Genomic DNA, 27,684 nt, shown 5'->3' with positions numbered 1-27,684 from the left:
ATTGCACACAGTGAGCAGAGAATGAAGCAGGGAGTCACTCTTCAAGTGATAATACAGAGTGAAAACTGAGAGCCAAGCTAATTGTTAGGATTCTAATGCACTAAGCCATGCTTGGTGAAAAACCTCTCTTTCAACAACCAGACTAGCAGCTAAGACAAAAGTCATTCTCCTAGGCCAAATTTCTTTCATCTGTTCCCAAATACTCCTATCTGGAATGGGAATTTGATTTGGACAATGCTGCATCCCTCTACTCCCAACCCTCTGCACCCTTAGAGAACCACAGGCTACAAAAAAGATCAACCAAAAGAGAATGAAATGTTCTATCAGATGACTGAACTCTAGGTTGTGTTTGAGGAACAGCTCTGTGTGTGTACAGATGTAAAAAGAGAAATGTTTTTCAGGGGTTTTTTTTGTCCTCAATTTTGCAACCTCAAGGTTTTGTTCCACTCCTCAACCAACCCACCCAGAAACACTCCAAATGCAACCCCAGCCCCAGACTTCCCTGTGAAATCCAGATGTGCTCTGCTGAACGCTGCTGATGGCACCATGCTAAGCTCCTCACACTGCACAAGCAGGCACAAGTTTCCTCTTGCCCAGTCACCACCACAGTTCCAACCCCAGGCAATCCATTCCAACCTTCACAGCCTGCTGATGCTACCTGAAATGAAGTGTGCCCCTTGCCTGGATTTTATTTCCATCCACACCACTTAAATCATTTTCTGGACAAATGGGGAAGCTTATTACTATTTTAATCCTGACCAGCATGGCATTTGGTCCAGTTTCCCCTGTTTGCTTTCCCTCCTGTGACAACTGAACTCCAGGGAGGAAGTACTGCAGGAGTGTGTAGGGAGAGTACAAAAAGAGGAACAAAAAGTAAGTCAAAAAGGGGAGAAATGCAACACTTCTGGTTTTGTTTCCTGCACAGAAACTGAAAATGCATCTCCACTGAAGTGGCAGAAACAAAGCACACAGTAGTCTGGATCTCCTCCTGTGAGAAGTGCTGAACAGAGCCTTTCCAGTTTCTCTGGGGAAGGGTTCCACTGTGGGCAGTTATCTCAGCATTTGTGCTTCATGGCAAGCTGAAAGACAAAGAACAGCAAAAGAAAAAGTGAATGGAAGAGTTGTTAGATGCTAAAGCAGCCATATGAAGCTTGGGTGGCCACAGCCTGCATCAGGAAAGCTTGGCAACTGAATACCCCAAAAGATGCTTGAATCATAGAATGGTTGGAAGGGACCTCCAAAGGTCATCCAGTCCAACCCCCTCTGCAGTCAGCAGGGACATCCCCAAGTAGATCAGGTTGCCCAGAGCCCTGTGCAGCCTCACTTTCTGTATCTCCAGGGATGGGACCCCAGCTACCTCCCTGGGCATCCTGTTCCAGTGTTCCACCAACCTCATAGTAAAGCACCTGTTCCTAACATCCAGTCCAAATCTGCTCTTTAGTTTGAAGCCATTGCCCTTCTCCTGTCACTGCAGGCCTTTGCAAACAGTCTCTCTCCATCCTCCTTCTAGTCCCCCTCAGGTTCTGGTAGGCTGCTATTAGGTCTCCCCAGAGCTTTCTCTTCCCCTGGCTGAACACCCCCAGCTTCCTCAGCCTGTCCCCATAGCAAAGGTGCTCCAACCCCCTGATCATTTTCGTGGCCCTCTTCTGGACCCATTCCATCAGGTCCATGTCCTTCCTATACTGAGGGCTCCAGACCTGGATGCAGTACTCCTGAGCTTCTTTCCACAAAGGTATGCAGAGTCCTTCTCTTTGCTGTGACAGATATGCAAAGCCTCCCTCTGCTGTGTGGGGCAGACAGCATTCATCTGCTTTCTCAGCTGTATTTCCCAGTGTTCCATTGACTCTGCTACCTGTGAGGAGGGCTGGAGCAAGATGCTAGAAACAAGGATGCTCAAAAGACCACTCATTGAGACCTAACAATCTGGGAACTTAAATGACAATCAGAAATCCTAGACAAGCAATTTAAGACATCTGCTGAGCAGATCTGCCACTGCAGAATGATGAAAATCAGCACTGATTGCCTTTCTACCTCTGTGATTACTGGTGATTTCCATGGCAAATAAGTATAAAATGGACTCAAAACTGAGAATAAGAGGGGAGAAGAAAGAGCTTAAGTGAGTTCAATAAAAGGTGCAGACAAACTGAGCTGATGGCTTATGGTATGGAAACCACTTCTGGCCAGTTTAGGCCCTCCCAAGATCTCACCCACCCCTCAGCCTACTGCTGGTGGGGGGATGTTGGAAAAGCACAGCACTGGTGCTCAGCAGAGGCCAAAACACTGAGTGAGGTGTTATCAACACCCTTCCAGCTACCACTACAAAACACAGCACTAGGACACATGCTCTGGGGGGAACCAGCTCCACCAGTACAAAGTTATAGCACATCCTGGGCTGCATCAAGAGAAGCACAGCCAGGAGGGCCAGGGAAGGGATTCTCCCCTTCTACTCTGCTGAGACCCCACCTGGAGTACAGTGTCCAGTTCTGGAGCCCCTAGTACAGGAAGGATCTGGAGGTGCTGGAAGGTGTCCAGAGAAGGGCCACGAGGATAATCAAAGGGCTGGAGCTGCTCTGCTATGAGGACAGCCTGAGGGAGTTGGGGCTGTTCAGTCTGGAGAAGAGAAGGCTCCAAGGAGACCTAATTGTGGCCTTCCAGTATCTGAAGGGGGCTCCAAGAAAGCTGGGGAGGGACTTTTGAGGGTGTTAGGGAGTGATAGGACTGGGGGGAATGGAACAAAACTGGAAATGGGTAGATTCAGATTGGATGTTAGGAAGAAGTTGTTCCCCATGAGGGTGGTGAGAGCCTGGCACAGGTTGCCCAGGGAGGTGGTGGAAGCCTCATCCTTGGAGGTTTTTGAGGCCAGGCTGGATGTGGCTGTGAGCAACCTGCTGTAGTGTGAGGTGTAGTGTGAAGGGTTGGGACTAGATGATGCTTGAGGTCCCTTCCAGCCCTAACAATTCTATGATAAGGCAGAACACTGCCAATGAGGAACTGCGCCAAGGAATAACAGCAAGCTGCAATCAGCAGCCAACTGCAATTTGCTCTCCAGCTTCCTCCTCTCACAATAAAGCCATGTCAAAGGCTCTGACCTACTGAGAGCCACCAAAAGCTTACCTTGTGTGCAGTTTCTGCAAACTGCTGAGCACTGTTTTTCAGCTCCTCTGTCTTCTCCTCTGCTCGACCTAGCCTTTCACCTCGCTCGTTCAGAGCCTGGCTTGCCTTCTGCACCGCGCTCGTCACACTGTCTGCTGCTGAGTGGAGGATGCTGTTTCCTGCAACAGCCAAAGGAACAGAAGAGCCAAACACCTCTTATGCTTTGGATTAAATGCAATCATTTTCCTTCAGAAGGTTAAAGAGCAGATGTGCAACCTGCTCACCACCCAGCTGCAATTGTATAGCAGGGGAAGTAAAGCACTAGTGGAATAGAATAGAATAGAATAGAATAGAATTGAATTAACCAGGTTGGAAAAGACCTTTGAGATCATCAAATCCAACCTATCACCCAACACCATCCAATCAACTAAACCATGGCACCAAGGGCCTCATCCAGGCTCTTCTTAAACACTTCCAGGGACAGTGACTTCACCACGTCCCTGGGCAGCACATTCCAATGGCCAATCTCTCTTGCTGGGAAGAACTTCTTCCTAACATCCAGCTTAAACCTCCCCTGGTGCAGCTTGAGACTGTGTCCTCTTGTTCTGGTGCTGGTGGCCTGGGAGAAGATACCCACCTGGATACAACCTCCCTTCAGGTAGTTGTAGAGAGCAAGAAGGTCTCCCCTAAGCCTCCTCTTCTTCAGGCTAAGCAACCCCAGCTCCCTCAGCCTCTCCTCACAGGGCTGTGCTCCAGACCCCTCCCCAGCTTTGTTGCCCTTCTCTGGACACCTTCCAGCAACTCAACATCTTTCCTAAACTGAGGGGCCCAGAACTGGACACAGGACTCAAGATGTGGCCTAACCAGTGCTGAGTAGAGGGCAGAATGACCTCCCTGCTCCTGCTGGCCACACTTTACCTGATACAGGCAATCATTTTCCTTCAGAAGGTTTTAGAGCAGATGTGCTAGCTGCTAATCACCCAGCTGCACTTTGGATAGCAGGGGAAGTTGTGGTTTTCTCACTCAGACTGCATCATAGAGGTCCCAACACTGCAAGGTGGCACTTGGGGACCAGAAGGAAGCAATGAACATCACCCAGCTGGGTAAGCCTTATGCTCACACATCATTTCAGGAAGCTGCTCTACTAAATCATTGAAGCCATCTCCAAGTGCACACAGCTTCTTCACAGCACTCCTGTCAACATAGATTATCTTTCAGTGGAAGTCACACTATTTCCCTAGAGAGTGACTCTGCAGGACAAGTCTGGATACAGTCAAGACATTTTTTTTGCCATATTACAATTATTATAACAATATTTCACTTTCAAGTGCACCCAAAGCACTATCACTACAGAAAATAACTGCTCTGATCTATCTACACTTGACTTTTCTGAGCCTGGTCAAGGGAGGTGATTCTCCCCCTCTACTCAGCTCTGGTGAGACCCCACCTGGAGTAATGCATCCAGTTCTGGAGCCCCTAGTACAAGAGGGATCTGGAGGTGCTGGGAGGTGTCCAGAGAAGGGTCACAAGGATGAGCAGAGGGCTGGAGCTGCTCTCCTATGAGGACAGCCTGAGGGAGTTGGGGCTGTTCAGTCTGGAGAAGAGAAGGCTCCCAGGTGACCTAATTGTGGCCTTCCAGTATCTGAAGGGGGCTACAAGAAGGCTGGGAAGGGACTTTTGAGGGTGTTAGGGAGTGATAGGACTGGGGGGAATGGAGCAAAACTGGAAATGGGTAGATTCAGATTGGATGTTAGGAAGAAGTTGTTCCCCGTGAGGGTGGTGAGAGCCTGGCACAGGTTGCCCAGGGAGGTGGTGGAAGCCTCATCCCTGGAGGTGTTTGCAGCCAGGCTGGATGTGGCTGTGAGCAACCTGCTGTAGTGTGAGGTGTCCCTAGCCATGGCAGGGGGTTGGAACTGGCTGATCCTTGAGGTTCCCTCCAACAATTCTATGATTCTATGATCTTCTATGCTTTCAGTTTTATCATTGCAGCCAGCTTACCCATTTTTCTGCTCTGTGGCCCACAGTGAAGCAGTTACTTCAAGTTTTCAACAGAACTGCATTCCTCCTCTACAATTATCCCTTTTAAATGCTCAGCCTTTGCAGTAATCTTTCCATACTGCTTCTGAACAGCAGGGATTATCCTCTTTCTGGGATGAACTGCTGATGAATGTTCATGAGGTGCAGAACCACACAAACTGAAAACTCCTCAGTGAAAGCTCTGTGTTACCAGCAGGAACTGCTACACATCAAAATACATGGAGCATCTTTGTCCCATTCTTTAACCTTCTCAGCAAAAGGAGGAGTAAAACTTTGGCTTTGCACAATGCAGCAGTCCCTTGGTGGTGTCAGCCACAAGCACTAAGATTTAATTGACTTTGCAGGGAATTTGCCATCAGGCCAGAGAGGTGGGCTGAGGAGAACCTCATGAGGTTCAACAAGGCAAAGTGGAAGGTCCTGCACCTAGGTTGGGGCAATCCTAGAACTGAATGATGATGAAACTGAGTACAGCCCAGCAGAAAATGACTTGGGGGTACTGGTGGATGAGAAGCTGGACATGAGTCAGCAGTATGCTCTTGCAGCCCAGAAGGCCAATGGCATCCTGGGCTGCACCAAAAGAAGTGTGGCCAGAGATGGAGAGAGGATTCTGCCGCTTTCATCACCTGGAGTACTGAGTCCAGCTCTGGAGCTCTCAGCACAGGAGGAACATGGACCTGACAAGAGTGGGTCCAGAGAAGGGCCATGAAAATGATCAGGGCCTGTGGAACACCTCTGCCAAGTGGACAGGCTGAGAGAGCTGGGGGTGTTCAGCCTGGAGAAGAGAATGCTTCAGCTCCCAGCTTCAGGGAGATGTAACAGCAGCCTGCCAGTACCTGAAGGGGGTCCACAAGAAGTCTGCAGAGGGCCTGTTTGCAAAGCTGCACAGGGTACTACAGCAAACAGCTCTACTCTTCTTAGAATCATAGAAACAAAAAGGTTGGAAAAGACCCCAGAGATCATCAAGTCCACCCTATCACCCAACATCTCATGACTAACTGAACCATGGCTTCCAGTGCCACATCCAGTCCCTTTTTGAACACCTCCAGGGATGGTGACTCCACCACCTCCCTGGGCAGCACATTCCAGTGGCCAACTACTCTTTCTCACAGACCTACAAGGACAACAGAAACTCAGCACAAACCCCAGGGCTTTTCTTACTCTGTAAAGTGTGTCTGCTTCAAAAATACGGCCACCTTAAGCAAAACCACCAAGCAACAAAGCCCAAACATGCATTTGAAGGCTTCCTAAGCAGAAAGAAGAACAAAAGTCCCATTCAGCCTTGGTTTAGAGATAACGCCCTGTTCCTTAGAAACAGCAAACAAACAATGAAGAATGAAACTGAAGGCTGCCCCAAGCAGGCTGTGGAACAGCCACAGTACAGCCTGCACATGCTGCAACCCTTGGGATTAAAAAGCTGCCTGAAAATTGTATGGAACTAAAACACAAACGATGGAGGTGGAGGGAGGGACCCAGGAACCTACACACAGTGACTCACATGTGATGAGTCAACAGCAGAAATAAAGCTAAGAGCATCCTGGCCTCCTGTACACCAAGACTCACATTTTGTAACATCAGTCACTAAAAATGATGGAGGCAGAGAATGGGGAACACAAGAGAGAATTACAGAATAGAGAATTAACCAGGTTGGAAAAGACCTTCAAGATCATCTGTGACCCAGCACCATCTAATCAACTAAACCATGGCACCAAGGGCCTCATCCAGGCTCTTCTTAAACCCTTCCAGGGATGGTGGAGTCACCTCCACCACCTCCCTGGGCAGCAAATCCCAATGGCCAATCTCTCCCTCTATGAAGTATTTCTTCCTCACATCCAGCCTAAACCTCCCCTGGCACAGCCTGAGACTGTGTCCTCTTGTTCTGGTGCTGCTTGCCTGGGAGAAGAGACCAACCCCCACCTGGCTACAACCTCCCTTCAGGTAGTTGTAGAGAGCAAGAAGGTCTCCCCTGAGCCTCCTCTTCTCCAGGATAAACAACCCCAGCTCCCTCAGCCTCTCCTCACAGGGCTGTGCTCCAGACCCCTCCCCAGCTCTGTTGCCCTTCTCTGGACACCTTCCAGCAACTCAACATCTTTCCTAAACTGAGAGGCCCAGAACTGGACACAGGACTCAAGGTGTGGCTTCAGCAGTGCTGAGCACAGGGCAGAATGACCTCCCTGCTCCTGCTGGCCACACTGTTCCTGATGCAGGCCAGGATGCCATTGGCCTTCCTGGCCACGATGCAGGTTTGGGTTTTAATTTGTACTATTGCATGCAACAAAGATGCTGCATAACAATTGGCATTGGTGGTGAGACCAGAACCTGAGAGCACTCTGGGTTGGGATCTGCAGAAACAGAAATGAAACTTTACCCTCCCAATTGCTCTCTCTTCAGGCAGAGGAGGCAGATGATAAAATCGAACAAGTTTAAATGCTGCCCACTGCTTTACTTCCAAGTTTTCAGTGGATTGGTATTTTGGTTTCCATAAAACATTTGATAGATTGTGAAATTAGTAAAAACAAATGAATTTTCTAGGTGAAAGCCAGTTCTCAGGAGATGATTTTGGCTTTCTGCTCAGGCAACTTTTCCAACAAACACAGGTACAGGGCAACACCACAAGAGAAATAGAACCACAGAATTATTAAGGTTGGAAGGGACCTCAAGGATCATCCAGTTCCAAGCCCCCTGCCATGGGCAGGGACACCTCACACTACAGCAGGTTGCTCACAGCCACATCCAGCCTGGCTGCAAAAACCTCCAGGGATGAAGCTTCCACCACCTCCCTGGGCAACCTGTGCCAGTCTATCACCAGCCTCCTGGGCAAGAACTTCTTCCTAACATCCAATCTGAATCTCCCCATTTCTAGTTTTGTTCCATTCCCCCCAGTCCTATCACTCCCTGACACCCTAAAAGTCCCTCCCCAGCTTTCTTGCAGCCCCCTTCAGATAGTGGAAGGCCACAATAGATCTCCTCAGAGCCTTCTCCAGACTGAGCAGCCCCAACTCCCTCAGGCTGTCCTCATAGCAGAGCAGCTCCAGCCCTCTGCTCATCCTCATGCCCATTCTCTGGACATCTTCCAGCACCTCCAGATCCTTCCTGTACTAGGGGCTCCAGAACTGGACACAGTACTCCAGGTGGGGTCTCACTAGAGCAGAGCAGAGGGAGAGAAATCACCTCCCTGGCCCTGCTGCCTGTGCTTCCCTTGCTGCAGCCCAGGCTGTGATTGGCTTTCCCTTTTTTGCTGGTGTGACCTAAAGGCCTGAACCTGAATCAATGCCAGTTTTCTAGGGTAAGAGTTTCAAAAGCTCTCAACACTGGATTAACTCTGTGGTTGCTTTACAAGATTACAAATATTCTGCTAAACTCTAAGGGAAGCAGGCTACAGGGAGAGCTTGAGAGAGCTAAGCACCTTCTGTAGTGTGGTGGTGAGTAAAAGCTAGAACACATTGCTGGAACATGCCCAGAGCAGGGCCATGAGGATGAGCAGAGGGCTGGAGCTCTTCTGCTATGAGGACAGACTGAGGGAGTTGGGGCTGTTCAGTCTGGAGAAGAGAAGGCTCCCAGGAGACCTTGTTGTGGCCTTCCAGTATCTGCAGGGGGCTACAAGAAAGCTGGGGAGGGACTTTTGAGGGTGTGAGGGAGTGATAGGACTGGGGAGAAGAGGAGGGGAGATTTAGATTAGAACTTAGGAGGAAGTTCTTCACCATAAGGGTGGTGAAACACTGGAACAGGTTGCACAAAGAGGTGGTGGAAGCCTCATCCCTGGAAGTTTTCAAGGCCAGGGTAGATGTGGCTGTGGACAGCCTAGTGGAAATTATCCCTGCCCATGGCAGGGGGTTGGAATTTGATGATCCTTGAGGTCCCTTCCAACCCTAACGATTCTGTGATTGCTGGTCTGCTCACAGGACAGTGCACACTGAAACTGCTCTGTTACCTTCTATGTTCCTGAAAAGATCAGGATTTGAGGCCAAAGACTGCTATCTATTCCTCCACATTCTTTTCAGCAGAGAAGAAAGAACATGGAAGTTCTGCCCTGTGCTCTCTTTAGGTAAGCTCTGCTCTACTATGCTACAGGTGGTGACCTGCAGAAGCCAGGATTATAGGGTTGGACTGGATGATCTCTGAGGTCCTCTCCAACATTAGTGATTCTGTGGCTATGATATTGCACTGGAGAGCCACTTTTAGATAATCTTTTGCAATGGAATGGCAGTAAAAGAGCTGTTTAAAATTCCACTCCAATCCATGAGCAGCACAGAAACCTACCTGTCAGTAGCCTACTGAATTTCATCAGTGTATTTTTACAGCAGGTGTAGGTGGTTTCTGGTATGACTGACTGTGCCTTGTCCTCACCTTAGTTTCACTGCAAACCCAGCCACATTCATACTGGAGGTATTGGAGAATCAATCCTATGAGCAAATCTCAACCTGCCAAACTTTCAAGCTGCTCTTCAGGCTCCAGAGGAGTGCCACAAAAATGATCAGGGGGCTGGAACACCTTTGCTATGAGGATAGGTTGAGCCTTCCAGTAGAAGCATAGAATTGTTAGGGTTGGAAGGGACCTCAAGGATCATCCAGTTCCAACCCCCCCCCTGCCATGGGCAGGGACACCTCACACTAGAGCAGGTTGCTCACAGCCACATCCAGCCTGGCTGCAAAAACCTCCAGGCTTCTACCATGTCCCTGGGCAACCTGTGCCAGTGTCTCCCCACCCTCATGGTGAAGAACTTCAGTACCTGAAGGGGGTCTACAGGAAGGCTGCAGAGGGTCTGTCTGCAAAGGCCTGCAGTGATAGAATGAGGGACAATGGTTTTAAATGAGAGGAGATTTAGACTGGATGTTTTATACAATCACAGAATCAAACAGGTTGGAAAAGACCTCAGAGATCATCAACACCAACCTATTACCTAACAGTCCTGTCCTATGAGGGTGATGGAAGACTGGCACAGGTTGCCCAGGGAGGTAGTTGAGGCTTCATCCCTGGAGATATTCAAGGTGAAGCTCATCAGGGCTCTGGGCAACCTGCTGTAGTGTAAGGTGTCCCTGCCCATGGCAGGGGGGTTGGGCTGGATGAGCATTCTAGCTCAGACCATTCTATGATTCTATTCACTTAGTTATAGCAGGTTTCTAACTCTTCCTATCAATGATTATGTTTGTATTTAATATCTATCTATCTATCTATCTATCTGTGTATCTATATGATAGATGCTAATGAAAACTACAAAGAAAACCCCTAGTTAGCTAAAATGCCAATCTGTGCTCTCATGTTCCAAATCTCTTCCTGGCAAGTTACCCAAGAATGGGAAAAATGTCCAAGAAACCCAGCAATTTCAGGTTGAGTGTTCCTTTGACTTCTAAAGACAACCTCTCCAGTTCTAAATGAGCTTCCAAATGCTGTAAAGTTCATTTTATTTTTTGCCTTAGAAACTTCAGTTCATTTCTTTGGTCTCTCTCAGCATTTCAGCCTGCCAGTGCTAAACAGCATGGGCCCTGGTGCTGACTTAAAAGGAATGCCAAGAGTAACTGGCTGCTGTTTGGACTTCCTTTTCTTCCTGAATGATCAGATCTTTTTCATCCACCTTCATCTTGGCCCTCATTAAAAGTTTTTGCAAATCACCTACCTGCAATTACTGCACAAAGATCTAATTCCTTGATACTCAACTCCTTCAGTACTTCTGGGAAAAAAAAAGTTTTAATAGACTAGAGAGAGAGAAGAAATCAAATCAAATCTATCAGCATGACAGCTCATTCCAGGCACAAGGAGGCTTGTAGTTGAATCTAATGTCCTTTTGTGCCTTTCTGTCAGGGAAAGGTGGCTATTTTAGCCTTCAGCTTCTCTCAGAGATAACAGAACAAGAAGACACAGTCTCAAGCTGAGCCAGGGGAAGTTTAGGCTGGATGTGAGGGGAAAGTTCTTCCCAGAAAGAGTAATTGGCCATTGGAATGTGCTGCCCAGGGAGGTGGTGGAGTCACCAGCCCTGAAGGTGTTCAAAAAGGGACTGGATGTGGCACTTGGAGCCATGGTTTAGTTCTCAGGAGGTGTTAGGTATTAGATAACAGGTTGGACTTGATGATCTCTGAGGTCTTTTCCAACCTGGTTGATTCTGTGATTTGCCAGGCTAAACCTGAAGGTAACATGGTGCAAGAGAAACTGTGGGAAGAAATGGTCTACTGCATGGGAATTTGTACTTGGTACTGCTAAATCACAGGATCATGGTATGCCCTAGGGGGGAAGGGACCTCAGAGATCATCTTCTCCAACCTCCTCACCATGGGCAGGGACACCTCTCAACTAGACTCAGCTGCTCAAAGCCCCATCCAACCTAGCCTTGTACACCTCCAGGGAGAAGGCAGCCACAGCCTCCCTGGGCAGCCTATTCCAGAGCCTCAGCACCCTTGTACTGAAGAATTTCTTCTTAAGATCCTTGAGCTACTGAGATTCTCTTCTGTTTTATTCAGTACTCCATAGCAATGGTGCCAAGTCAATTATCCATCCTGTTGAGCAGTTAAGTTACTATAACTGCTTTGTTAAGTTACTATAACTGCTTTGTTAAGTTACTATAACTGCTTTTGTAAGCAGAGACTATTTGTGTTGACTGAAGAGATCTATGTCCTTACCTACAGGATCACAGAATTGTTAGGGTTGGAAGGATCACCTACCCCACATCAGACCAAGGGGGTTGGTCTCTTCTCCCAGGCAACCAGCACCAGAACAAGAGGACACAGTCTCAAGCTGTGCCAGGGGAGGTTTAGGCTGGAGGTGAGGAGAAAGTTCTTCCCAGCAAGAGAGACTGGCCATTGGAATGTGCTGCCCAGGGAGGTGGTGGAGTCACCATCCTTGGAGGTGTTCAAAAAGGGATAGGATGTGGCACTTGGTGCCATGGTTCAGTTAGTAATGAGGTGCTGGGTGATAGGTTGGACTTAATGATCTCTGAGGTCTTTCCCAACCTTGTTGATTCTATGATTCCATGCTCTCAAGGGTCTTTCCCAACCTGAATGATTCCAGGATTCTATGCTTCAGTTTAGTGTAGGAACTTGTCTCTTCTCTTTCCTTTGCTTAAAATGTGACGTTAATCCTTGGGAGGGCATGATGCTGTTCCATTTACTCCATTTTAAACAAGTATCTTTTCATGGATAAGTCCTGACCAATTAAAATCAGTCTTAAGTAATGGTGATAACTAATACTAGTGCTTGTATAAATGTTAAAGAATCACAGTCAGGACTATTAACCCTGCATATAAAATACAGGGCAAAAGCACAGAAATTTGCACTCCTGGGAAAAAAACCTTAATACCTAAAGATCCAAGGTGGAAAAGACTTTGTGAGTAATGACTTTGAAGGAAGAAAGCAAATTTGTGCTCTAAAGAGTGCAATTTTCTTGGGGATTAGAGGACTAACATAGCCTAAAAATGCTACTGAGCAGTGATATTTGCCCATTTTGACAATGAGAGAATAGAATAGAATAGAATAGAATAGAATAGAATAGAATAGAATAGAATAGAATAGAAATAACCAGGTTGGAAAAGACCTTCAATATCATCCAGTCCAACCTATCATGTCCAGAGAAGGGCAACAAGGTTGGTGAGGGGCTTGGAACACAAGCCCTATGAGGAGAGATTGAGGGAGCTGGGGTTGCTTAGCCTGGAGAAGAGGAGGCTCAGGGCAGACCTTATTGCTCTCTACAACTACCTGAAGGGAGGTTGTAGACAGACAGAGGTTGGTCTCTTCTCCCAGGCAACCAGCACCAGAACAAGGGGACACAGTCTCAGGCTGTGCCAGGGGAGGTTTAGGCTGGAGGTTAGGAGGAAGTTTTACACAGAGAGAGTGATTGCCCACTGGAATGGGCTGCCTGAGGAGGTGGTGGGGTCGCTGTCGCTGGGGGTGTTCAGGGCGAGGCTTGACAGGATGCTTGGTTGCATGGTTTAGTTCATTGGGTGGTGTTGGATGATAGGTTGGACACGATGATCTTGAAGGTCTCTTCCAACCTGGTCTATTCTATTCTATTCTAATCACCCAACACCATCTCATCAACTAAACCATGGCACCAAGCACCCTATCCAGACTCTTCCTAAACACCTCCAGTGATGGTGACTCCACCACCTCCCTGGGCAGCACATTCCAATGGCCAATCTCTCTTGCTGGGAAGAACTTTCTCTTCATCTCCAGCCTAAACCTCCCCTGGCACAGCTTGAGACTGTGTCCTCTTGTTCTGGTGCTGGTGGCCTGGGAGAAGAGACCAGCCCCCACCTGGCTACAACCTCCCTTCAGGTAGTTGTAGAGAGCAAGAAGGTCTCCTCTGAGCCTCCTCTCCTCCAGGCTAAGCAGCCCCAGATCCCTCAGCCTCTCCTCATAGGGCTTGAGCTCCAAACCCCTCAAACTTCCCCCCTCAAATGATGGGGAGAAAGGTTTAGATGTCTAGGGAACCTGAAGGAGCACCACTGCTCCAGCTGACCTATCAAGGAGCAGAATGTGTAGCTGAAAGAGAGAACCAGCAGCTGTGCACCATGGCAAGCTGCTGCTTGAGAATGAGATGACAAATGTAAGCACTTAGCTTAAATGGAGTTCCACTGGAACTTCATGGCCTGAAGATAAAGCAGAATTTTTCTAAACAAAGATGCTGTTCAGAGGCACTGTGTCAATATCATTGATCTGCTCATTAAGTAGTTAATTACTGAGAAACCTAGTGCACTAAAGTCCTGAAATGGAGGCATAGCACCCAGTCTGATCTGTCAATAGATTTGCACTTCTACATCAGGTAGGTGACTTGGAAAATTCCAGATGGAGAGAGTTGATTCTGCCACTTTGTTCTGCTCTGGTTAGACCTCACCTGCAGTGCTGTGTCCAGCTCTGGAGCCCTCAACACAGCAAGGACATGGACCTGATGGAGCAGGTCCAGAGGAGGGACACAGAAATGGTCAGGGAGCTGGAACACCTCTGCTGCAAGGACAGGCTGAGGGAGCTTGGGGTATTCAGCCTGGAGAAGAGAAGGCTCCAGGGAGACCTAATAGCAGCCTGCCAGTACCTGCAGGGGGCTACAAGAAGGCTTCAGAGGGACTGCTTGCAAAGGCCTGCAGTGATAGGACAAGGGGCAATGGTCTGAAATGAGAGGATATTTAGATTGGATGTTAGGAACAAGTTCAATACCATAAGGGTGGTGGAATACAGCAATGGGCTTGCCCAGGGAGGTAGTTGAGGCTCCATCCCTGAAGATGAATTCACAGCCAAGCTCAACAAGGCTCTGAGCAACCTGATCTAGTTGAGGATGTCCTTGCTGACTGAAGAAGAGGTTGGATTAGATGACCTTTGGGGGTTCCTTCCACCAGTCTATGATTCTCTGTTACAAACCCAACCTGTTTATTTACCAACCCAGCACTTAGGAAGCATGCTCAAAATCATCAACTTCTATTCCCAGATGGGCTGAAGGAAAAGCTGTTGCTCATAAGAAGCAACAAGACTGAGTGAGAACTGGTCAGGGTCAGGATGGAGCCAGTCAAGAGCAATGGTTTGAAATCCCTGACAACCCCTGACATCCTGTGATCAGCCACTACTTGAACATAACAGATGAGCATAAAAAGTTGACAGGACACACATGTTCTTCCCCTTCTTATTCATCCCTCTCACTTCCCTGCCAAGTGATTGCTACACATCCTTTCACATGTACTGGTGCTATGATGACAACCCTGTTACCAGAATCATAGAACCCCAGAATGGTTTGGGTTGGAAGGGACCTCCAAAGGCCATTTAGTCCAACCCCCCTGCAGTGAGCAGTTTAGAAGCTCTCTTGAATAAAAGAGGAAACCACAGCTAAAAAAGAATCAGACAGATAAAAGGGCTGTGATCAGCTCAAGCTAAGTAGATTACAGAAACAGTACTTCTGTGATTGTAATCCCAGAAAGATAATTCCCTCTCAAAACTTAATGAATCCCCATATCACATGAATGGAATGTTCTCCACAGACTTCCAACATGTACATCATCAGCCAGAAAGGATGACTAAGTCATCTGAAAGACTGAACATGCACAGAAAGTAGAATCTTTACTGGAGTTATTAAGTGTACCTCTGAAATACTTAAACCTGAACTGAAATCTGAACATCATTTTCTCTTTAAAGGTTACTGCACTTTCCAGCTTAAACTGAAGCCTTAAAATCCAGAAGTGTCCTTGCTCAGCTTGGACAGGGGGATTTCCAGGGATTTCTACCTTCTCTGAAAGTAAACAAAACACAAACAGAACAGAATAGAATAGAATAGAATTAACCAGGTTGGAAAAGACCTTTGAGACCATCAAGTCCAACCTCTCACCCAACACCATCTAATCAACTAAACCATGGCAATAAGCACCTCATCCAGGCTCTTCTTAGACACTTCCAGGGATAGTGACTCCACCACCTCCCTGGGCAGCACATTCCAATGGCCAATCTCTCTTGCTGGGAAGAACTTCTTCCTCACATCCAGCCTAAATCTTCCCTGGCACAGCTTGAGACTGCGTCCTCCTCTTCTGGTTTAAAAGTGGAGGATGTGATTTCTAATGTAATGCAACGTGGGACACCCACACAATCTCTTTCTTGTTGCTGATAGCCCTGTGACACTGTGCTTTTCCCTCCAATTAGACTCCTGGCATGGCTGATGTGTGCAGAAGCTGACTTCTGTACCCACTTATTTCTCCAGGCTGTTCAATTTCTTCCACAGAAAGCACTGTTTCCAGCAGAACTCTAAGGCACCACACCGGCAGTGAAGTACCTTGGAAGCCACAATAAACAACAGATTGAGTCTGAATCAATTTCCTAGGAAAATATTTAGCAAGGCACAGACATACAGTGGAAGAAGATACACACACAAACACATGGCCGAGAGGTGCTGGAAGGCATTCCAGATAGGACAGCAGCGCAGCAGAACAGCATTAGAAACCAGCTGTATTTTATTTATAGAGGAGACAATTAAACAGAAGTGCCCCAGTGGATCACAGCAGTGTCTGCCCAGCTGTCTGCATTATCATCTCCCCAAAGGGATACAATACAGCAACAGGGAAGGCTGGAGCAACTACACAATGAAGGCATGCCCTAAGCCTCGGTAATTTGTAGTTTGCCTGATGATAGGAACAAGATCACTGGGACAGGGACAACTGCATGAGGTTCAACATGGCAAAGTGCATCCAGGCGGAGGGCAGAGTGGGTTGAGAGTAGCTCTGAAGAAAGGTTTGGGTGCATTGATTGATGGGAAGCTCACTGTGAGCCAGCAGTGCCCTCATGCAGCCCAGCAGGCAGCTGTGTGCTGGGCTGCAGCAAGAGGAGTGTGGTCAGCAGGGATTCTGCCCCACGACTTTTGTGAGGCCCCACCTCAAATACTGTGTTCAGGTCTGGTGTCCCCAGCATAAGAAGGACACAGAGCTGTTGGAGTGAGTCCAGAGGAGGGCCACAAAGCTGATCCAAGGGCTGTAACAACTCTGCTATGAGGAGAGGCTGAGGGAGCTGGAGTTGCTCAGAAGAGTAGACTCTAGTGGGGAAACCTTGGAGCTGCCTTCCAGTACCTGTAGGGATCCTACAGGAAGGCTGCAGAGGGACTTTTCATCAGGGTGTCTAGCAATACAACAAGGGGGAATGAGGCTTTAGGCTGAGGGAGAGTAGGTTTAGACTGGATCTTAGAAAGGAGTTCTTCATTACAAGGATGGTGAGACCCTGGAATAGGCTGCCTAGGGAGGTTGTAGGTGCCTCCTCCCTTGGGGTCTTCAGGGCCAGGTTGGATGAGGCCTTGAGCAGCCAAGTCTAGCTGAAAGGTGTCCCTGCCCATGGTGGGGAGGTTGGAGTAGATGATTCCTTAAGATCCCCTCCAAGCCAGGGCCTTCCATGAAATCCTGCACAGCAGAGTAAACACTACTGTATGCTTACTAGGTCTGAAATGTGGTAAGCTGAGACAATAGCAGAGGAAAAAAGGATTGCTCATGACCATTCTTACACTGGCAATATATTCCTGGAGGAGAAAAAAAAGGATCCATTAAAAGAGAATGATCCTGCCAGCTGTCCTAGAGAAGAGGTTACAGAGGCAAAGATGTCATTACTTTAGGTTGCTAAGAATATTTCAATTACCTCAGAATGACTGCTAAAAATCAAAGAATACAGGGACTACAAAGCTTAAGGTAGACAAAGAAAAACAGCAAGATCATAATATCCCAGCAACCTGAGATCTTGCTCCTTTCCCAGGATTATGCTTTTCTAATGTGTGTCTAAATGTGGCAGCAATTGTTCACTCCTATAGGCCCAGAATTAGTCTCTGAAGCGCTGTAAATGCTGTACCATTGGCCAGAAATGAGAGTCAAATTCATCCTGCCTCAGCCTGATGTTATGCCAAGAATCAAGTTGTTCTAATGAACACAACCTGTAGGTGACAAACCCTCCGCACACCACTCACCTCCAACTTTGTTTTTAACCTTAGTGATGCAAAATCAATGCCATCTGATTAACTCACCCACCAAATAACCACACAGCACAAAGAATCCCAGTGTGTGCACAGCACAATCCCAGTGTGTGATATCAGAACCATAGAATGGTTAGGGTTGGAAGGGACTTCAAGGACCATCCACTTCCAACCCCCCTGCCATGGGCAGGGACACCTCACACTGCATCAGGTTGCTCACAGCCTCATCCAGCCTGGCCTTCAAAACCTCCAGGCTTCTACCATGTCCCTGGGCAACCTGTGCCAGTGTCTCACCACCCTCCTGGGGAAGAACTTCTTCCTAACATCCAATCTGAATCTCCCCATTTCTAGTTTTGCTCCATTCTGCCTACTCCTATCATTACCTGCCACCCTTTAAAAGTCCCTCAGGATCAGAACCTGTATGTCAGAAAGACAGAAAGGTGGAAACTATTTCTTATCTAAGCCAAATGTGGCTCCAAGTGCCTGCCTTTCCCTTCCTCTGCAAAATCACATCCAGACTGCACATGAGCTCTGGACCCAACTCTTCTACATTCCAGACAAAAGGCACATCTGAAATATTTAGTACAAGGCACTAGTGGGAGGAATCTTGTTACAGCCCTTTTACATTTGAATCTGTTCTTTGTTCTCAGAATCAGCACCCATACCTTTAATCACTTCTCATTATTGCTATAATTACTAATGTCATTAATCAAGTCACAGGAAACAGTCTAGACTATTTAACTCCAGACTGCATTGCTACACACTAATCCAATGAAAATGGAGCCAGAAAATCATAGAACCAACCATGTTGGAAAAGACCTCAGAGATCATCAAGTCCAACCTATTACCTAACACCTAACACCTCCTGACAACTAAACCATGGCTCCAAGTGCCACATCCAAGCCTTTTTGAACATCTCCACCACCTCCCTGGGCAGCACATTCCAATGGCCAATCTCTCTTCCTAACCTCCAGCCTAAACTTCCCCTGGCACACCTTGAGACTGTGTCCTCTTGTTCTGGTGTTGGTTGCCTGGGAGTAAAGACAAAACCCCCTCCTGGCTACAACCTCCCTTCAGGTAGTTGTAGACAACAATAAGGTCTCCCCTGAGCCTCCTCTCCTCCAGGCTAAGCAACCCCAGTTCCCTGAGCCTCTCCTCACAGGGCTGTGCTCCAGACCCCTCTCCAGCTTTGTTGCCCTTCTCTGGACACATTCAAGTGTTTCAATATCCTTCTTAAACTGAGGAGCCCAGAACTGGACACAGTACTCAAGGTGTGGCCTAACCAGTGCTGAGTACAGGGGCAGGTGCTTCTGAATAAGATGAATCTGGGACAGGACTTTGTCCCACAGGAAGAAGAGTGTGAGTGTGGGAAGAGGTCAAAGAAGCAAGTCAGTGGAGAAGGTCTGCAATTCCACAGGGACACAAATATTTACTAGGGCTAAGCTCTCAAGCACTTCCTGCAGAAACAGAAGCAGCATGAATTTCACTTTCTTCACTACTACCCTTCAGGAAGGAAGAAGGCTCAATAAGATAAGTGAGTTTGTAAACAAGCCCTTCAAGCTCTTTCATCTTCAGTTCCACTTGGAGGAAATGTTCTTTCTTGGCCTTTATTTTTTGTGTGTGCTGAAAATAGGCATCTGCTACAAGATGCACATCACATATCTGATGTGGATGCCTGTGTTATTAAATCCAACCATGTGGATGTATCCATGTGCCCATTCTAATAATATACTTGACAAATACCTGTAGAGTATTAGAAAAATTAGAATTAGGTTTAGAAAAAGGAGAAAAGTGTTTTAAAAAGAGCCTGGCTGGGGCACTTGGTGCCATGGTTTAGTTGATTAGGTGGTGTTGGGTGATAGGTTGGACTTGATGATCTCAAAGGTCTCTTCCAACCTGGTTAATTCTGCATTCTGTATTCTAAACTGAACTGACCAACCAGCCAGAAAGAGTGCTGCTTCTCACATCCCTCACAGAATCTCCAAGCATGGAATTTAAAACACAAATGCTGCCTTGGTAGAGGGCATGAAGTGACATAGAATCATAGAATGGTTTGGGTTGGAAGAGACCCCCAAATGTTCAACCCCCCCTGCAGTCAGCAGAAACATCCTCCAGCAGATCAGGCTGCTCAGAAACTTGTCAAGCCTGACCCTGAATATCTCCAAGGATGAGGCTTCCACCACCTCCCTCAGCAACCTGTGCCAGTCTCTCACCACCCTCATGGGGAAGAACTTCTTCCTAACATCCAATCTCAATCTACCCATTTCTAGTTTTGCTCCATTCCCCCCAGCTTTCTTGTAGCCCCCTTCAAATACTGGAAGGCCACAATTAGGTCTTCTTGGAGCCTTCTCTTCTCCAGACTGAACAACCCCAGCTCCCTCAGTCTGTCCTCATAGCAGAGCAGCTCCAGCCCTCTGCTCATCCTTGTGGCCCTTCTCTGGACACCTTCCAACACCTCCAGATCCTTCCTGTACTAGGGGCTCCAGAACTGGACACAGTGCTCCAGGTGGGGTCTCACCAGGGCAGAGCAGAGGGAGAGAATTACCTCCCTGTGCCTGTTGGCTGTGCCCATTTTAGGTATGGTGTTGCAACAGGGAGAATGTGGGTGCACTTCATAGGACATAGAAGGCCTAGTGTGTAGGAAAGTAGAAGTCAAGAGGAAGTTTATTACCTCACTGTGGGTTTGTGGAGGGTTTGGGTTGGTTTAGTTTGGGTTTTTTTTCAGTGTGCTGACACTTGTTTAGGATAAAGGCCAACATCTGGGTCAGCTGGAACAGGAACTTAATTTTGGACAGGTCAAGATTACAGCAATAATTGGTGCTTGTTTATTAACAGTGACTTACTAGCAAGAAGGATGGATGTGAGCATCATCAGCAAACAAGATGCCAAAGGCTGGATGTGAGATTTCTCCCATATGAAATGGAAAAATTGTGGAGGTTGTCTCCTGCCATGAGTGCAGAAACTGCTCCTCCCTCCTCCTCATCAAACCAAAAAGAAAACAAAGGAAATCCTATTAATGTGGCAGAGGAAAAACGAAAAGAGGAAGTTTAGAAGAGGGTTGTTGGGGTTTTTTTTGGCCTTTTTTCTTACTTTGGGAAAATGCTAAAAGAAAGGGATCACAGACACAACAGATTTATGACCACCCAGTTAGTGGAATGTAAGCACCCCTTTCCTCAAGTTTCCCTTTGCTGGTTTAGAGGCAAGGGATGCAAGCCAAAAAAACACCATGAGAAAAGGGCATATAAAGAAAGCTGCACAAAATAGACTTTTGCTAACAGCATGAAGGAATTATTCTAGATTCATGAGAGGAGAATCTCCATACAGAACTGAGTAAGACTTGCTGTATTCATAATTGATGTCTATTGATTGGGGAAGGAATGACAGCTAAACAAAACCCCAAGTCAGCTTGCACTTGTCTTCTACAGCTGGAATCCCATTGGAATGTGCTGCCCAGGGAGGTGGTGGAGTCACCATCACTGGAAGTGTTTAAGAAGAGCCTGGATGAGGTGCTTATTGCCATGGTTTAGTTGATGAGATGGTGTTGGGTGATAGGTTGGACTTGATGATTTTGAAGGTTTTTTCCAACCTGGTTAATTCTATTCTGCTCTATTCTATTCTATTCTGGTCATGAGGTGTTGGGTGATAGGTTGGACTTGACGATCTCAAAGGTCTTTTCCAACCTGGTTTATTCTATTCTATTCTATTCTATCCTATCCTATCCTATCCTATCCTATCCTATCCTATCCTATCCTATCCTATCCTACCCTATCCTACCCTACCCTATCCTATCCTATCCATGAGGTGTTGGGTGATAGGTCGGACTTAATGATGTCATAGGTCTTTTCCAACCCTGCTGATTCTGTGATTCTATGATAATCAGTTGCTAAGGAAGAAGGAGGACTTGTCAACAAGGTGGCTAAGGGATGCTGCCTCTAGAGCTGAACACTGGGGAAGCAAAGACAGCAGAGGAGTGCAAAGCGGTGCCTGACGAAGAAATGCCGAGACCCCAGATTTTACTACCATGATGTTAGCATATTCAGATCCATGACTTCAGGATGCAATGAGGCTGCAAGCTCCTTTGAAGACAGGTCCAACAGAGAGAAGTACTCCAGCTCTGGTGGACTTACCTCCCATGATTTTAGATTGGCAGTTGATAAACTCTGGTTTCTTGTCTGTAAGGTATCGCTGACAAGTGTGGTGTAGAACCTGGAAGAATGTGCATTTCTCTGAAGCCGTGCTTGCCACCCACTGGTCAAAAGCATTTTCAAAGAGCAGATCAAATTCTGGGGAATCCTAGAAGGGAAAAAAAAAAACACCACAACAAAACAACACACATTCTTATTATGATGGGTTTATAAATGCTTAGCAGAAGGCTACAGAGAGATGATTTTTTGAAAAGGTATTAGGCTGGGAGCAAAAGCAAACAGGTCATGAAACTCAAGGCCATCCTGGGATCACTTTTTCTTTACAAGTTTTTGAATGAAAAAAACCCAAACCAAACAGGTGAAGGAAGCCCTTCTGCAAGTATTTTTTGATGAAGGAATATGCAGATGTTGATAAGAAATATCCCAAACAACAAATAACAACCAGCAGTAAGTTTGCAGACAATATTAAGCTGGGAGCAGGTGTTGATCTGTCAGAGGGCAGGAGAGATCTGCAGAGGGACCTTGACAGGCTGGACAGATGGGCAGAGTCTGACCTGAAGGCATTCAACAAGTCCAAGTGCCAGGTGCTGCACTTTGGCTACAACCCTATGCAGTGTTACAGGCTGGGGTCAGAGTGGCTGGAGAGCAGACAGGCAGCAAAGGACCTGGGGGTTGTGGTTGACAGCAGCTGAACATGAGACAGCAGTGTGCCCAGGTGGCCAAGAAGGTTAATGGCATCCTGGCTTGAATCAGAAATAGTGTGGCCAGCAAGAGCAAGGAAGGCATTCTGCCCTGTGCTCAGCACTGCTGAGGCCACACCTTGAGTCCTGTGTCCAGTTCTGGGCCCCTCAGTTTAGGAGAGGTGTTGAGATGCTGGAAGGTGTCCAGAGAAGGGCAACAAAGCTGGGGAGGGGTCTGGAGCACAGCCCTGTGAGGAGAGGCTGAGGGAGCTGGGGTTGCTTAGCCTGGAGAAGAGGAGGCTCAGGGGTGACCTTCTTGCTCTCTACAACTACCTGAAGGGAGGTTGTAGCCAGGTGGGGATGCTCTCTTCTCCCAGGCAACCAGCACCAGGACAAGAGGACACAGTCTCAAGCTGTGCCAGGGGAAGTTTAGTCTAGAGGTGAGGAGAAAGTTCTTCCCAGAAAGAGAGACTGGCCATCGGAATGTGCTGCCCAGGGAGGTGGTGGAGTCACTGTCCCTGGAGCTATTCAAAAAAGGCTTGGATGTGGCACTTGGAGCCATGGTTTAGTTGTCAGGAGGTGTTAGGTATTAGGTGATAGGTTGGACTTGATGATCTCTCAGGTCTTTTCCAACCTGTCTGGTTCTATAATTCCAAGGACCTGAGGATCATCCTACAAAACAATGCAAGGCCCACAATGTTTCACAAACGTGAACCTCAGTAACCCTCACACAGCTGCACGCCAAAATGAACCTCAAGAGGCTTACAGCTGAAAAAAAAAGGCACACAAAGTTCTTATTTTTGCTTTTACAAAGAAGAGGGAGAGTAGGAAGAAAAGCAGGGAAAGGCAGTTGGAAAACAAACCCTATGACTCTGAGCTTGGGCTTGCTCTTATCTTTCCCATTAAACCTCTTTCACATATCCCATTGCGTTCTTTCTGTGGAGAATTTGCACATAAAACTTGTGTCTTAGCTTCCCAGATGTCTTTTAATCAGAGCAAGAATGCACAAACCAGTCACAGAAAGAGCTCAGTTTTCCTGTTGATTCTCCAGCCCTGTTTAAACTCACCCGGTTCGGGTCTATGCCATTGACCTGGCGAAGCTGCTCAAGCATCCACTGCGTTCTCCTGACGAAAGAGGTAGAGCCTTCAAACTGCTTCACCTTTGTAATAGAGGCTTGAGCTGGTTTCTTGTTTGTCACTGAGCAGAGAAAACAAACAAACAAACAAACAAACAAAACCATACAGTTGAAAGGGGCTTAATGTTTCAGCAACACGTTGTTAAGTTCACTGTATCAGGAGGTGGCGTGCTGGTGTACTCTCTGCAGTGTCCCATGACCTGGGGGGACTGGTTGGTAGTAGGCAGAACTTGAGCCAGCAGTGTGCCCAGGTGGCCAAGAAGTCCAATGGCATCCTGGCCTGCATCAGGAAGAGTGTGGCCAGCAGGAGCAGGGAAGTCATTCTGCCCCTGTACTCAGCACTGGTTAGGCCACACCTTGAGTCCTGTGTCGAGTTCTGGGCCCCTCAATTTAAGAAGGACATTGAGATACTTGAACGTGTCCAGAGAAGGCAACAAAGCTGGAGAGAGGCCTTGAGCACAGCCCTGTCAGGAGAGGCTGAAGGAGCTGGGATTGTTTAGCCTGGAGAAGAGGAGGATCAGGGGAGACCTTATGGCTCTCTACAACTCCCTGAAGGGAGGTTGTAGCCAGGTGGGGGTTGGTCTCTTCTCCCAGGCAACCAGCACCAGAACAAGAGGACACAGTCTCAAGCTGTGCCAGGGGAGGTTTAGGCTGGCTGTTAGGAAGAAATTCTTCCCAGAAAGAGAGATTGGCCATTGGAATGTGCTGCCCAGGGAGGTGGTGCAGTCACCATCACTGGAGGCGTTTAGGAAGAGCCTGGATGAGGCACTTGGTGCCATGGTTTAGTTGATTAGATGGCGTTGGGCGATAGGTTGGACTCAATGATCTCTAAGGTTTTTTCCAACCTGGTTAATTCTGTATTCCAGAGAACAGCTTACAGCAATCTTGGTATCTCAGTTGTGTTTGGACATCTCAGTTGCCTTTGGTAGAAATTCAGTCAATTCAGCTGCTGCACCCTCTCTGAAAAATGACACTTCTCTCCTTCTAGGTCTCAAGACTCATTGTGCACAGGGAACCTGCTCTAGCTGTCCCCTTTTTGCATCTTGGTATTGAAGGAAACGTTAGCCTTTCTAGAACCTTCAGCATATCAGCTACCCACAAACCCAGCAAACAGGCTTCAAACCCTTCATTTAGCCCCTGACAGCTTGACAGTAGTGTAGCAGTCCTTACAACTTGGAGACGCTCTCTGGCAGCTGGGAGAAGCATTCTCACTAGCTGCTTATTATGGTGCTTTGCAATACAGAGCATTCCCCCACAAGTCACTGAGTGGGTGTTACCTTGCAGCAAGTGTGGAAAAAGGGGTTTCTTTTTAAATCTGAAGAAATATTGAGAGCAATTACATGCTCCTAACCATAGTCTCTCTCTGACAAGTCATTCAGATGTGTTTACTAAAAATCTTTCACAATCAAAGGAAGGAGAGAAGTCCTCCCCCTTCACAGGGTAAGAAACTAGCCACTGTTTTCAACACTTCACAGAATCACAGAATGTTAGGGCTTGGAAGGGACCTCCAAAGCTCATCCAGCCCAAGTCCACCACCAGAGCAGGATCACCAAGGGCAGGTCACACAGGAAGGCATCCAGGTGGGTTTTGAATGTCTCCAGAGAAGAAGACTCCACAACCTCTCTGGGCAGCCTGCTCCAGGGCTCTGACACCCTCACAGGGAAAAGATTTTGCCATACGTTCCTATGGAACCTCCTTTGCTCCAGTTTGCACCCAGTGCCCCTTGTCCTATCATTGGACATCACTGAGCAGAGCCTGGCTCCATCCTTGTGACACTGCCCTTCACATCTTTATCAACATGGATGAGGTCACTCCTCAGTCTCTTCTGTTCCAAGCTAAAGAGCCCTCAGCTCCCTCAGGTTCTCCTCATAAGGAAGATGTTCCACTGCCTTTGGCATCTTTCTGGCTCTGTATTGGACTCTCTCAAGCAGTTCCCTGAGGTCCTTCTTGAACTGAGAGGCCCAGAACTGGACACAATATTCCAGGGCAGAGTACAGGGGGAGGAGAACCTCTTTCAACCTACTAACCATACCCCTTCCAATACACCCCAGGATGTCATTGGCCTTCCTGACCAGAAGGACCCATTGCTGGTTTGTGGTCATCCAATATACACACTAAAACAAAATATCCTGGGATTTATTAAGAGGTTGAACAATGGAATCAGGAGATAATGGGTGAAGCACACACCTCAAAAGCTACAAAATAAGACATCAACATCCAAATTTTATGAACTGAATTGGCCTTTTGAAGGATAATTAATCATCCTAGGCAAGGCCAACTGAGCTAATGACTCAGGTTCTCTCAGTTAAGCTCTCTGGACAGAAATTGCATACTAATGTCTGTTTTGAAACAGGTCATCAGATTAGCTTTGGAATACTGTCTCATCTAGACTTGGCCTGATGGAGCTCACCTCATGAAAAAAAACCCAACCAAACAGAACCCAAATCCACAAAACAAACAAAGCCAACAGAAAAAGACAACTACTCTTCCTCTGGTAAGCCTAAGGTGTACCAAAACTGTTCCACATCTAACCTATGTATCTGCTTTGCAAAACAAAACAAAACCTCAACCCAAAACAGCCAAAGGAAAAAGCCAGACCAGAAATAAAGCCATGTCTATTAAAAGCACTACTGTTTAATGCACAGATAACTACGAATTATTGGGCTGGAAGTGTGTTTTGCATAACTGAATTGGATCAATTTCCTACCAGAAAACAGTCAGTCAATGTATAAATGAATTGCCAGTGCACAAAGAATAAGGTGAAGGAAACTCACACAGAGCAAAGAGTGTGTTCTTTAAGGCAACGTCCAAAGTGTTCCTGGACACAGTGCTCTACCATCAGTCTTTGAGAAGGGCAAACCAACTGTTTTCTTATGAAGATGCTGTGTATGAGTAACACACTTACATTCATAGCTAAATTAACATCAAGTGGGAGGGAAAAAGAAATAAATTGTTTCTCAGATGCTTATTTCCTCTACCTTTGAAGGTTAAAGCTAAAGGTGTTTTCAAGCAGATAAATGAATCATAGAATCAACCAGGTTGGAAAAGACCTCAGAGATCATCAAGTTATTACCTAACACCGCCTGACAACTAAATCATGGCTTCAAGTGCCACATCCAATCCCCTCTTGAACACCTCCAGGGATGGTGACTCCACCACCGCCCTGGGCAGCACATTCCAATGGCCAATCTCTCTTGCTGGGAAGAATTTTCTCCTCACCTCCAGCCTAAACCTGCTCTGGCACAGCTTGAGACTGTGTCCTCTTGTTCTGGTGCTGGTTGTTGGAGAGAAGAGACCAACCCCCACCTGGTTGCAACCTCCCTTCAGGTATTTGTAGACAGCAAGAAGGTCTCCCCTGAGCCTACTCTTCTCCAGGCTAAGCAACCCCAGCTCCCTCAGCCTCTCCTCACAGGGCTGTGCTCCAGACCTCTCCCCAGCCTCCTTGCCCTTCTCTGGACACCTTCGATGCAGCAGTTTGAAAGGAGAAAGAAGCCCAATGAACTGAAGATAAAACATGAAAACACAGAGCACAGAAATCAAGGATCTGAAATATTTAATAGAGTTTCACTCTGTCTCAGAAGTTCTGTAACTAGGACACTGGATAGTGTGAACAGCAGGTGTGCCCCCTTAGCTTACAGTCATGCTGTGCTCGTCGGTGGAAGAGCTCTAATGCAGTGCAGCTACCTGCTGTCCTGGTGGGTGGTTGTACAGAGGACATTAGCCCTACTGCAATCAAATTAAAAGTAAGTTATTACCACCAACAGTCTGTGGTAGTTTTAGGCTGTGCTTTGTCCCATGTACAGCTAGTTAGGGAAGGGAGCAGGGAGGTGGGAAGCTATTAGTAGCCCCCTGGCATGGCCAGGGAGGCTCTTGTACTGTTTATATATTGTATCTCTCTATATAAATATTGTTTATTTTGGGCATATTCATTGTATTTCATATTTTAGATTGTAGTTTTGCTTGTAAGTACAGCTTCATTTGCTTTCCAGTTGAGCTGGGATGGCAATTTTACGTTGGAGGCAATTTTCAACCCACCACATAGCCACGTATCAGGACAAGGAAAGTCAGTGCTACACGATGGCATCCTGGCCTGAATCAGGAACAGTGTGGCCAGCAGGAGCAGGGAGGTCATTCTGCCCCTGTACACTGCACTGGTTAGGCCACACCTTGAGTACTGTGTCCAGTTCTGAGATCC

The 27,684-nt window shown here is 47.2% G+C and overlaps 1 protein-coding gene across 1 annotated transcript in view; it reads right to left on the bottom strand.

Moving 5' to 3' along the window:
• Window positions 1–406: 406 nt before the first annotated feature.
• Window positions 407–27,684, bottom strand: part of STXBP6 (syntaxin binding protein 6) — a 61,734-nt gene continuing 34,456 nt past the window's right edge. Inside the window, exons 2-5 of the mRNA XM_009911701.2 lie at window positions 23,421–23,551; window positions 21,656–21,821; window positions 3,115–3,272; window positions 407–1,079 (exon numbers count right to left, since the gene is read on the bottom strand). Coding sequence (XP_009910003.1) covers window positions 1,056–1,079; window positions 3,115–3,272; window positions 21,656–21,821; window positions 23,421–23,551 — 479 coding nt within the window. The 3' untranslated portion in view covers window positions 407–1,055. The remainder of the gene's footprint in view (window positions 1,080–3,114; window positions 3,273–21,655; window positions 21,822–23,420; window positions 23,552–27,684) is intronic.

This window comes from Dryobates pubescens, chromosome 5 (genome assembly GCF_014839835.1).
Source record: "Dryobates pubescens isolate bDryPub1 chromosome 5, bDryPub1.pri, whole genome shotgun sequence".
Lineage (NCBI taxonomy): Eukaryota > Metazoa > Chordata > Aves > Piciformes > Picidae > Dryobates > Dryobates pubescens.
This window is presented reverse-complemented; position numbering and strand designations above follow the sequence as displayed.